This window comes from Sus scrofa, chromosome 2, assembly GCF_000003025.6.
Source record: "Sus scrofa isolate TJ Tabasco breed Duroc chromosome 2, Sscrofa11.1, whole genome shotgun sequence".
Classification (NCBI taxonomy): Eukaryota; Metazoa; Chordata; class Mammalia; order Artiodactyla; family Suidae; genus Sus; species Sus scrofa.
Window position 1 is genome coordinate 142,907,856 of NC_010444.4, and position 13,469 is coordinate 142,921,324.

The 13,469-nt window shown below is 42.4% G+C and overlaps 1 protein-coding gene across 1 annotated transcript; it reads left to right on the forward strand.

Moving 5' to 3' along the window:
* LOC106504267 (protocadherin beta-15-like) lies at window positions 23-12,727 on the forward strand. The gene is given in 4 exon segments (XM_021084915.1): window positions 23-720; window positions 723-2,189; window positions 2,192-2,359; window positions 2,362-12,727. Coding segments are annotated over 4 exon segments (2,391 nt in total). The 5' UTR covers window positions 23-185; the 3' UTR covers window positions 2,583-12,727.

Consider the following 13,469-nt stretch of genomic DNA (forward strand, 5'->3'; position numbering starts at 1 on the left):
AAGAAATGCTGAGATCTCCAGCGGAAGACGAAAGCCAGGAAGGAAAAGCGCAGGACCAGTAAGTCTCCAGAGAATGCTACTCACGGGCCTTTTCGGACAAGTAGGCGATCCATCACTGTCTCAGTCCCATCGCTCCCTACCGTAGGACTGGGGCCCCGTTCCTGGAAAGGCGTTTGGGAGTAAAGATGGAAGTCGGAGGGGAACGCTGTGCTAAACAAAGGCAAGTCCTGATTCTCTTTCTCTTGCTGGGAGTGGCGCTAGCAGGCTGGGAATCCCGTCGCTATTCCGTGATGGAGGAAGCTGAGAGCGGCTCGTTTGTGGCTAATCTGGCCAAGGACCTGGGGCTGGGAGTTGGGGAGCTAGCTGCGCGGGAAGCCCGGGTGGTCTCTGAGGACAACGAACCCCGGTTGCAGCTGGATCTGCAGACCGGGGAGTTGATATTAAATGAGAAACTGGACCGGGAGGAGATGTGCGGTTCCACAGAGACATGTGTGATGCATTTCCAAGTGTTACTGAAAAAACCAATGGGAGTATTTCGAGCTGAGCTATTGGTGAGAGACATAAACGACCATTCTCCTGAATTTCCTGAAAGAGAGATGACACTGAAAATCGTAGAGACTAGCCCTCCTGGGACGGTGTTTCCTCTGAAAAAAGCCCAGGACTTGGACGTGGGCAACAACAACATCCAAAACTACTCTATCAGTCCCAACTCTTATTTCCATGTTCCACCCGAAACCGAGGTGACGGCAGGAAATACCCAGAGCTGGTGCTGGACAAAGAGCTGGATCGAGAGGAGCAAGCTGAGCTCAGATTAACTGTCACAGCACTGGATGGTGGCTCTCCACCCCGGTCTGGCACTGCCCAGGTCCGCATCTTGATTGTGGATGTCAATGACAATGCCCCTGAGTTTGCACAGACCCACTACCAAGTGCAGGTCCCAGAGGACAGTCCTGTAGGCACTCTAGTTGTCAAGGTCTCTGCCAGAGATTTAGACGCTGGGACAAATGGAGAGATATCATACTCACTTTTTTATAGTTCTCAAGAGATAAGCTCAACTTTTGAGCTAAACAGCATTTCAGGAGAAGTTAGACTAATTAAAAAACTAGACTTTGAGACAGTATCCTCATATGAGTTGGATATAGATGCATCTGATGGCGGAGGACTTTCTGGAAAATGCTCTGTCTCCATTGAAGTGGTGGATGTTAACGACAACTCCCCAGAACTAACGATTTCATCACTTACCAGCCCCATTCCTGAAAATGCCCCTGAGACAGAAGTGGCCCTGTTTAGGATTCGTGACCGAGACTCGGGGGACAATGGAAGGATGGTTTGCTCCATCCAGGATGATCTCCCCTTCCTCCTGAAACCATCTGAAGAGAATTTCTACACCTTGGTAACAGACGGACCGCTGGACAGAGAAAGCCAAGCCGAGTACAACATCACCATCAGCGTCAGCGACCTGGGGACCCCCCGGCGGCACACCCAGCACAACCTGACCGTGCGCGTGGCCGACGTCAACGACAACGCGCCCGCCTTCAGCCAGCCCGCCTACACCCTGCGGGTCCGCGAGAACAACAGCCCCGCCCTGCACATCGGCACCGTCCGCGCCACCGACGCCGACGCGGGCGCCAACGCCCTGCTCACCTACTCGCTGCTGCCGCCCTCCGACCCGCACCTGCCCCTCGCCTCGCTCGTGGCCATCAACCCCGACACCGGCCAGCTCTTCGCCCTGCGCGCCCTCGACTACGAGGCCCTGCGCGCCTTCGACTTCCAGGTGCGCGCCGCCGACCGCGGCGCGCCCGCGCTCAGCAGCCAGGCGCGGGTGCGCGTGCTCGTGGCCGACGCCAACGACCACGCGCCCGTCGTGCTCTACCCGCCGCCCAACGCCTCGGCGCCCTGCACCGAGCTGCTGCCCCGGGCGGCCGAGCCGGGCTACCTGCTCGCCAAGGTGGTGGCGGTGGACGGCGACGCGGGCCAGAACGCCTGGCTGTCCTACCGGCTGCTGCAGGCCACCGAGCCCGGGCTCTTCGGCGTGGGCGCGCACAGCGGCGAGGTGCGCACGGCCCGGCCGCTGAGCGAGCGCGACGCGCCCCGGCAGCGGCTGCTGCTGCTGGTGCGGGACCACGGCGAGCCGCCGCTCTCGGCCAGCGTCCCGCTGCACGTGCTGCTGGTGGACGGCTTCTCGCAGCCCACCTGCCGCCGCCCGAGGCCCCCGGCCGGGCGCCGGGCGCCGGCGCGGACGAGCCGCTCACCGTCGCCCTGGTGGGGGCGCTGGCGTGCGTGTCGGCGCTGCTGGTGGGGGCGCTGCTGGCCTTGGCGGCGGGGCGGCTGTGCCGGCGGGGCGGGGCGGCCTCGGCGGGGGCTGCGCGGGGCCCGCGGAGGGCGGCGTCCCGGGCCAGCTGCTGGACGTGGGCGGCACGGGCACCCTGGCCCACGGCTACCGCTACGAGGTGTGTCTGGCGGGGGGAAGTGGGAGTGATGAGTTCAAATTCTTGAAGCCTGTCTTCCCCAACATTCTAGGACAGCACGTTGAGAGGAAGTCAGAAGGAAGTCCAACCTTCGAGAATAGTTTAGGTATCTGAAACTTCCTCACTGCATACATGAGTTTTGCCTCCTTCACCTTTCCCTTTCTTTTTTAATCCTGTAGCAATTTTAATTCTACTAGTCTTTTTCCTTTTCTAATACTTTTCTTAGTAATGCTCCTCTTTGTGTTGGTGGCCTGTTTGTCCTATAATTATTTTTTCCAATTATTGTATTGTTAGTAAAAAAAATTGTATGTCAGGAAATTTCACATTTCTGACTAAATTTTAGTATGTATTTCTACATAATATTAAAGTTAGCCTCTCAGAATAAAAGTAATTCTAATTTAAAAAGTGCTTTTCTCATTATAGGACACTACATAAGAATGTCTGGGAATTCCACTGTGGTAAAGCAGGTTAAGGATCCAGCCTTGTCACTCCAGGGACTCCTGTTCCATTCTTGGCCCTGTAACTTCCACATGCCATGGGTGCAGCCAAAAAAAAAAAAAAAAAAAAAGGTCTGATTTCTTTTTATCATATTTCATTTTTATCATACTGGAAGTCTTTTAAGATTTTATTATTTATTTACAGTTATGACTTTTCTATAATCCTTCTTCTGTTTGAGGTGGAATCAATTTATATTTACTTATGTCCAGTTTCTTCCAAGCTTCTGTTTTGATTTTTGTCTTACCTATAGGTAGCAACATGTGTAATTTTATACTATTTATTTCAGAATCACATTTGTAATCATTACATTTTTGCTCTACTGATCCTATTAATATTTATAGGAAGATCTACTGATACCCAGATGGACTATGTTTAAGGAGTTCTTATATACTCTGAATGTCAGTAGACATGTCTATGCATGGCCTGTAATTGTCCCTTGCTGTTGCAGACAAATTCTCAGGTGAGCTCCAAATTCTGGGCCTAGAGGAGTTATTGATGGCACAACATTCCAAAATCTGCTTGCCTTTGGATGATGACATTGTTTTGGTTAATAGGGAATTTGAAAGAAAATACCCTGTAGAATTAATATTAGTTAACCAAAGAAAACTTAGTTAAGGATGTGTTGGTGAGGGGTTGAATGATTTGAAGAAACAGTCCGCCCTGTTTCAAGACTCCTGTCTCCAGGAGCCTCATAACTTTGTGGATAGTTGTTCTGTGGTCTGCAGAGTAATGCGCCCTAAAGGCATCCACATCCTAATGCCTGGAGATTTAACTTGCTGTGTTATATTGCAAAAGGGAATTAAGGGTCAGAGCAATTAAGATTGCTAATAGGTTAGTCTTAAAATAGGGAGAATTGGAGTTCCTGCTGTAGCACAGTTGATTAAGAATCCAACTGCCCAGGCTCCAGTCAAAGCAGAGGGGGCGTGTTCAATCCCTGGCCGGGGGAACTTCCATATGCTGAAGGTATGGCCATTAAAGAAATAGGGAGAGTATCCTAGATTACCTGGATGGGCCTGATTCAGCCAGTTGAAAGGCCTTGAAAACAGAGCTGAGTCTTCCCTAAGAAGAAATGCTTACTGTGGGCAGCAGCTTCAGCTCATGCCCCAGATTTCCAGCCTGCCCTTTCTCATTGCCTGCTCTACAGATTTTGGACTTGCCTAGCCAGCTCCCATCACCAAATAAATCACTTCTTTGCAATAAATCTCTTAATATTATATATATATATATATATATATATCCTTCTGGTTCTGTTTCTCTTGTTGAACCCTGACTGATACAGATTTTGGTATGTAGCAGTGGAGTGTTTCTGTAACAACTAAAAATACGGAAACTGCTTTGGAATTGGGTAGTAGGCATTGGCTGGAGGAATTTTGGAAAGCATGATGGGAAAAGCCTAGATTGCTTTGGATAGACTGTTAATTGAAATACGGGTGTTAATAGGTCTGCTAGCAAAGACTCAGAAGGAAGTAAGGAGTATGGTGGAGAAAACATATTGCCTAATAATCGAAACTTTAGGAGATTTGATAGTAATATCGATGTTACTGTCACTGCTGCCGAGGGCTCAGAAAGAAAGGAGGAAGATGTTATTAGAAACTGCAGGAAAGGGACTCCCTGCTACATAGTGACAGAAAACAGAGCTGAATTGTGTCCTGCAGTAGAAATGTGTGTGGGGGGGGAAGCTTGTAAGCAATGAACTTGGATATTTAGCTGAGAAGATTTCCAGGCACGGGTTGAAAGCATAGCCTCATTTCTTCTTGCTACCTATAGTAAAATGTTGAGAAGAATGAAATAGAGGGAGGGACTGTTAAACAAAAAGGAACCAGAGTTTGATGACTGGAGAAATTCTCAGCCCATTCAGATTGTAAAAGATGCTCAGATTAGGAGGTTCCCTATTAGGAAAGGATGCTCTGGGGAGAAAGCCAAGTGTGTCACAGGTGTACACTATTTGTATTATGTGAACACACTGAGATGATATTATAATGAGATGAGATCTGGGAGGACCTGGAATATATTTCTTATGTGGCATAGGTGTGTATCTTGGGGGACCAGAGGGTGGACTCTGGTAGAGAGGATAACAGCCCCGCAAAGTATCTATCTCCTGATCCCTAGAACCTGTGAGTATTTTATGTTGTGTGGCAAAGGGGAATTAAAGTTGCAGATGGAATTAAGGTTGATAATCAGTTGACCTTAAAATAAAGAGATTACTCTAGATTATCCAGGTGGGTCCAGTGTTATCCAATAGTCTTTAATAACAAGTGGAAGTAGGAAGCAGAAGAGTCAGGGCCAGAGTGATGTTATGTGGGAGACTGAACCAGGCAGCACTGTTTGAAGATGAAGGGGAGCCACAAGTGAGGGAATGCACAGCCTGTAGAAGCTAGAGAAGCTAAAATGTATTTTCCCTTAAAGCCCCCGGGAAAGGAGTGTAGTTCTACCTTAACTTTAGCCCAATTTAACTTTTGAACTCCTGAACAGTAAGACAATAAATTTGCGTTTGTGTTTTTAAGCCACTGAGTTTGTGGTAATTTGTTACAGCAGCAACAGGACGTAAATACAAATGGCTATCAACACAGCCATGTCCCAGCCCATTTTTCCTTGCCTTCCCTACTCTGGGCCACATATTCATGTTCCCTTCATCTCTTGCAGGGAGGAGTGGCATATGAATCCATTATGGCTAATGATGTAGAAGTGCACTTGGGAATTGGGCTTAAAGGAAATATTTTTGAAAGGGCTAATCTGAGATGGCATGTTCCCCTTTAGGACTTTTGCCCATTTTCCTTTTTCTTAACTGGCATGGGTCCTGGGGAGTAAGCCTTGAGTGGAAGCAGCCAACTGGCAACCACAAGATGCATACCATAAAACAAAGGTCTGTATGCTAAGTATGAAAATGTGGAAAGAATTTCTTATAGCATTGTTAAGCTGCCGCAACCCTCTACGCTCCCTTCTCCCAGGCTTTGCGTTGCACTTTATAAATAAACCCCTATGTGATAAAACAACTGAAGTCAGGTTTTCTGTTGACTAGAGACAAGTGCATTCCAAACTGACACATCTCCTCCTCATGAGTAAGGCTGATGTACACAACTATCTGATGAGGTCCTAGACTGTCTATTTAAGGTGCACAACCCGCTTGATAGAAAATCAAGGGACAGTATTCAGAGTTACTGAAGCTGACTTCCTGTCTTCGTTCGGTTCTCTCTCAATTTGACTGATACAAACATACACAGTTGAACTTTCTAAGGAAACTTCCTGGCCAATAGCAACCCAAAAAGTTGAGTTAGGGAGAAAAGAATGAGACAGTGAGCTGATAAATGCCAGCTATACTTTTATACCTGCTTTAGCAGTGTCCTGACAAGACGACTAGAAGGTTTATGTAGCAATCCAGAACACAGGGCTGGTTTCCCTCTCGAGCACGGAAGTAGCAGGTCCAACAAGTTTACTTAGTAAAATTAATTGACTACATATGAGTCCTAAAAATCTTTGAAAGCAGATCTTTTCAGCGTATAGAGATGTGTGTTTTGAGACCTCACTGTGTCAGGAACTATTACTTCTTTCCAATCTTACTTTACAAATAGGTCAAGTGTAGAACTGAAAGGTATCTCCAAAGGCTTTTTGTTTCTATCTTTTCTTAGATTCATCTGGAATACCTTGAAAAGAGCATTACTTCCGGTTTAGTAGCACAGCCACAAAAACGCAGTAAAAATCACATGATATATGAATGGTAATGTCTAAAGAAAGTTTAGAACTTCTCAGCTGTACTCAGAGTGGTTGTGTGTTTGCGTATGTTTATGTGTGTGCATTTGGGCGTGGGGGGTGGGAGGGCAGGCGGAATAGCTTTAGTGGGTGGTGGAGAAGCACACGTGCAGATACCTCGCAGAAGGTATCTTTTCCACACTGTAAAGATACTGCTCCCTTACTGCATAAATATAGGTAATAAAATTGCCAGTAGGAACATATTCTAAAATAGATGACATCTGCAAAATAAAAGACATTCCTCTCTGTAAATTTAATACTAGCATTATTGAATCTAGAAGTTTGGTAGCCCTCTTGGCCTTGAAGGAAAAGCCCAGGAGAAGAAACAGTAAAGCAGATACCATCAATTTTTTTCCCCAGTGAACCCAGGAAACAACAGTTAGGATGTGGCAGGGCTGGAATAGGGTGAGACCACGTTGTACACGCGTAGAGTTGGATCCTGTCTTCATCTAAAATGTTGATATTTTGTTCATCATAGATCATATCATTGTTTGACTTTTTAGAATAGTGCATAAAATAGTATCGGTCTTGACTACTAAGTTTTTGGGTAACCCATCAATTTTGCCTCTAAGACACTTGACTTACCCGAGTCCTGGTCCTATTGGTGTCCAAGTGGACATGACAGCGGTGGGGAGGGTGGGCACCGCTGAGATATTGAGTGTTGCGATCGGAATCAAGTCCCCTCCATTCTGAACATGAGGTAGCGACAGCGACCGAAGAATACAAAGATCCAAGCAGCTCCAACAAACTGAAGTCCTGCCAACTGGGAATGGAAGGGCACCTATAAGGCTGTGGGTCATCAGGCAAACTGTACATATGTTTTTATTCCTTGTGGCAGGCAGCAGTGTGACAAAAAAAGTTCTCTGTCATGGAGAGTCAATATGTTAGTACATTGTTGAGAATTTTTACATCTATATGCATGAGGGATATTGGTCTCTGTATTTTTACACGGTATGTCCTTGTCAAGTTTGGTTTCAGGGTTATACTAGTCTCATAAAATGACTGACACAATTATTTAGTCCACCTCTCTTTTATGCAAGTGGTTGTGTAAGATATTTATTATTTCTTCTTTATGTATTTGATAGAATTTACCACAGAAGCCACTGGTGACTAACATTTTCTTTGGGGAGAAATTTTGAATTGCAAATTAAATTTCTCAGGTGGATATGCTGTAATTCCAGTTTTCTTTTTTCTTGTCAGTTGATAACTTGTGTTTTTTAAATAATTTGTCCATTTAATCTAAGATGTTAGTACACTGACATGAAGTTACTGCTATCCCTTTATTATATTTTCAATATATTTAGGATCTGTTGTGGTGCCCCTCTTTCCTTCTAGATATTGGCGAATATGTTTACTCTCCTTTTGTCTTTACAGTATCGCTATATCAATTTTATTAAATTTTTAAACAACCCTTGTCTTTTTTTCCTATTTCTCTTTTCTATTTCATTGATTTCCATTCATGTTTTTATTTCTTTTTTAAATACCTACTTTGGGTTTAGTTTTCTATTCTTGTTTTTCTCAAAGTTGAGGTCATGGATTCTATCCTTTCTTTTCTAATACAAATTAAATATATAAAGTATAAGTTAAAGCTATAAATTTCTTTCTATATATTACTTAAGCTGCACTTCATTTTTGTACATTGTGATTTCATTACCATTAAGTTTGAATGTATCTATACTGTCCCTGTTGATTTCTCTTTGATCCATTCCTTAACTAGAAGTATTACTTAATTTCCAAATATCCAGGGATATAATTTTTGATATCCAAAATAATTCTGTTTTGGTCTGAGAATGTACTGTATACAACTTCAGTCCTTTGAAATTCATTGAATTTTGTTGTTTTGTTGTTATCCAACATACAGGTTATCTTGATGAGCTTCTTGTGTGTACTTTGAATGAATGCATTCTACAGTTGTCATATATAGTGTTCTATAAATAGCAATTAAACCAAATTGCTTTGATAATTTTGTTAAAATATTCTGTATTCTTGCCACATTTTTCTACATGTTTTATCAATTACTGAGAGAAAAGGGTCAAATTCTTCAACTATGATTGTGAACTTGTCTATTTCTCCATTCAATTCTAGCATTTTTTTAAACCTCATGTATTTTGAAGCTCCATTATTAGATGATAGGATTTTTTATCTTCTCCATGAATTGAGGAGAATCATATGAAACAGCCCTTTCAGTTTCTAGTAATACTTTAAATCTGCTATTAATAGAGTCACCCTATATTCTTATGCTTAGGGTTTGTATATCTTTTTTCATAATGTTGTTAAGTGTGTCTTTGGTAAACTACGTAGAGTTGGATCTTGCTTTTTTACCCAGTCTTATAATTTCTGATTTTAATGGAGTGCATTCTATTTATATTTAATGTAATTACATAATTGTATCTATTGCATTTTTTATTCATACTCTTGTTTTCATTCATTTGTTTCCCATTTTCTATTTTCTTTGGCTTAATTCTGTATTTTTTGATATTTCATTTTATATCCTAAATTGACTTTTTACCTATAACAGTTTTGGGGTATTTCCACTAAGGATAAGAATACATAGCCATTACTTATCACAGTCTACCTTAAATTAGTATTATATTACTTCATCTATAATGTGGAAAACTTCCTATTATGTAATCATCATCCTTTTTGCCATGGCATGGATCAGTACAAGACACTGATAAGATATTTAAGAATTCATGTGATGGAGAACCTTCACGAATATAATCACTTGATCTTAGTCAAAACGCTAAGAAGCAAGCTATGAATATAATCAAATTGGAAAATATGTCAAAAAGATGTTAATATCTACTGTGTAGATGCTGTTTCATACTGGAGAGAAACATAATGAAGGTAATCAATATGGAAAAAGCCTTCATCCTGATTCCAAATTTAAATGTGCACAAGAGAACTCATACTGAAGAGAAGTCTTATGAATTCAGTGGATGTTAGAAAGCCTTCACTGATCACTCACTTACTAAGACTCACATGGGATCGAAACTGACAGTACCAACAGCCTGAACCAAGCCAGAACACAGATTGGGACTTGAACCCATGGTTTCAAATTAGAATCACTCACCCAGGACTCACTGAGGTTTAGGTTCTCCATACCTCTGTGCAGCAGGAAGTCAGTGAGAGACAAAGTGATAGGCAAAAAATAAATTTATTTGGATAGGACGCTTGTGAAAGATGCAAGCAGGCAGGCATGTAAACTCTGCCCTGAGGATCTGATGGGCTACAGTTTTATCATCCAGGGGAGTGGGGGTCGGAAAAGACCACCTCTTCCTTTCTGGGAGTAGTAACTCCTCCTTGGTTTCCAGTAAGGTGTGTATTCAGGTCTGCAGAAGGGTGGTCCTCAAACTCTTGCCCTTAGTCTGAACCTGAATGCAGGCCTAATCCCATCCCCCACCCAATGACCTGAGGCAATTCTCCCCTCCACTAGTCGAGCAAGCCTGCCTTGTGCTGATGGCTTTCTTGAGCAATTGAAAAGCTTACAGTGACCTCCCAGTGTCCCCTAAGTTTCCCTCTTTAACTCTGGTCCTTTACTGGGACTTCTACAACTACCTGTGCCTACTCCATCCCTATCAGGATCACACACTGGACACAAACACTATCAATGTAAGGAACATAAGGAATTCTTCAGCTATCCTTTGTATCTTAATATGTGAACATTCACAGTGGAGAATACTATGAATATACAAAATGTCAGAAAGCTTATTCATTCTTCATGGACCACTGTTCATGGAAGAACTCACAGTGGAGCTAAGCCTTATATTCATATCATGTGAAAAATGTTACAAAGCCTTCTATTTTCTTTCATCTCTTAGGAAATGTGAGAACTCTCACTGGAGAAAAACTCTATGAGTATGAAAAGTGTGGAAAAATCATCAATTGTCCCTCATCCTTTAGGGCATATATGAGAACTCATATTGAAAATATATCCAGTGAATGTAGAAGAATGTGAGAAAGTCCCTCTCTCTGTCCCTTCCCCCACCCCTTGCCGTAGCATGCAGCTGCAGACCAGGGATTGAACACAGGTTACAGCAATGAAAGCACTGAGTCCTAACCACTAGACCACCAGGCGACACCTAAGAAAATCTTCATTTCTTTTATATCCCTTACAGTACATTGGAGAGAAGCATTATGAGTATAAGAACTATGGGAAAACCTTCACTTACTCTTCTAAGTTTACAAGTGAGAAAACATACCAGAAAGGATCTGTATACATGAAGGAATATATAGTTTCCCATCCTCTTTTAATAACCACGAGTACAAACACAGAGGCCCTATATTTGTAAACAATGTGACAAGTCCTTCTTTTATTCTTTTCATTTTATAGTACATATGATAATGGACACTGGAGAAAAACACTGTGAATATATGAAATGCAGGAATGCCTTCAGCTGTTGTTCATCACTTAGGAAACATAAAGAGAACTCACATTGAAGAGAAATCCTGTTAATCAGAGTGTGGGGAAGTCTTGATTTGTATCTAATTCTTTCAAAGCCATGTGAAAATTCACATTATAGAGAAACCATGTTAGTGTAATAAATGTGAGAAAGTATGGAGTTCCCATCGTGGCTCAGCAGTTAATGGTTAATGAATGAGGCTAGCATCCATGAGGAGGCAGGTTTGATCCCTGGCCTCACTCAGTGGGTTAAGGATCTGGTGTTTCCATGAGCTGTGGTGTAGGTCGAAGCCACTGCTCAGATCCCATGTTGCTATGGCTGTGGCATAGGCCAGTGGCTACAGCTCCGGTTCAGCCTCTAGCCTAGGAACCTCCATAAGCTTTGGGTGAGGCCCTAAAAAGAAAAAAAAGAAAGAAAACAAAAGAAAAGAAATGTGAGAAATTATGATTTCTAGCACTTTAGTGCATATATGAGAAAACATTGAAGAGAAACCACTCATATGTAAAGAATGTGGGAAAACCTTCAGGTCTTTTTCATACTTTAGTCAGCAAGTGAGAACTCATACTGGGAGATAGGATGTGGTTAAAGCAGAAAAATCTTTTAATTTTTCCTGACTGTTTCAAAAGCATATAAAAACTTATATTAGAGAATAACCCAATTAATGTAACCAATGTGGGAAAACCTTCATGTACATCTATTCTTTTATTATGTATTAGGAAATTCATACCAGAGGACAAATCTTTAAAATACTGTAAATATGGAATTGCTTTATCAATGCCTCATCTTTGAAGTGATCCTTAGCTAAGAATTTATAGTTTCCACGTTTTAATAATCTCTATAGTAATAACTATTGCTCTCAGTATCCTTTCATCTTTCATTTGACTTTCAATATGTATTATTGTCATTGCTGTTCCCTTATATATGTTGTCTCATTTCCATTGTGAAATCTCTTTAGACCGAAGTAAAGTGTATTTTAATATGCAAATAAGTGTATCTGAAATTAGCTTATTTATAATTTCACTATATGCAATGTTTGAGGTCATTGTGATTTTGACTTTGGTACTTGTTGGGATTTTCTTTCCAGTCTACTGAGGAAGACCCTGGAGTTTGCCCACCTGATACCTATTCCACCCTCCTTCTTTACTATGAGAATATAGAAATTTTTAGGTTTTTGACCTTTACTTTTGAGAGATGTACCTTTAGCATTTTTGTGGCTAATGGAGTATATAACAAATGTCTTGGTCAATAAGTAGTTGAAATAAGTAAAAAATATTCAAAGTTATCAAAAAAGGATGGTTTCATCTGAATTCTTAATTTCACCTTTTGCACTTTGCTTTTTGTTTAAGTTGGACACAACATGTCAAGTGGAAAAGAGAACTTACGACGACCACAAGGAGGAACGCTAAGGGTAATGATGGTTGTGTTGGCCTGTGGATTGTGTTATATGAAGCACAGAACTCCATTTTCTAGAATTCTCTTTGCTGTATGGTTAGAATTGTACAAAAGGGGGAACCACATGAGACCTGAAATGCAAAAATGAAGAAGCCATTAATCTCAAAATGATGCAGAAGTGTCAGATTGACACAAAAATAAAGAACTGTTCACAAGTTCCATACTTTGTGTTTCTGACAGCTGTGTTTGTTGAACAACATCAACCCTGAGCCAACACTAAGAATTTCAGTTCCACCAGAGGTAGCAGCTTCTACAAACATCTCCATGGCTCACCTTTCAAGGTCCTACTTTGGTGGACAGACATGCACAACTGTTTAAATTTCCTTGCAAGACAACCTGCCCATTCATACTACTGTTTCAGGATACTGTGTTTAGAGATTTTCTCCCATGCTCTGTCTAGTCTCCACATTTGTTAAAGGTATAATTTCTTTCTTTCTTTTTTTTTCTTTTTCTAGGGCCGCTCTCTCAGCATATGGAGGTTCCCAGGCTAAGGGTCTAGTCAGAGCTGTAGCCACCGGCCTACGCCAGAGCCACAGCAATGCGGGATCCAAGCCACGTCTGTGACCTACACCACAGCTCACGGCAACGCTGGGTCATAATCCACTGAGCAAGGCCAGGGATTGAACCCACAATCTCATGGTTCGTAGTCAGATTTGCCAACCACTGAGCCACGACAGGAACTCCTAAAGGTATAATTTCTATATTGAGCACATAGTTCTCCTAAAACTTCCAGTGGCTCTTTTCCTGAGTCATAAAATGGTGCCGCAAAAGCAAACAAATAAACCAACAAGTAACTTTATTCCCCAATCACAATGTTAAGTGGCTACACTATCCTTGTACTGCCTATTTCTGGACTCTCCCAGGAGAGAAGTAAGCACCTTGCTGCTTTGTGGAGAATGTT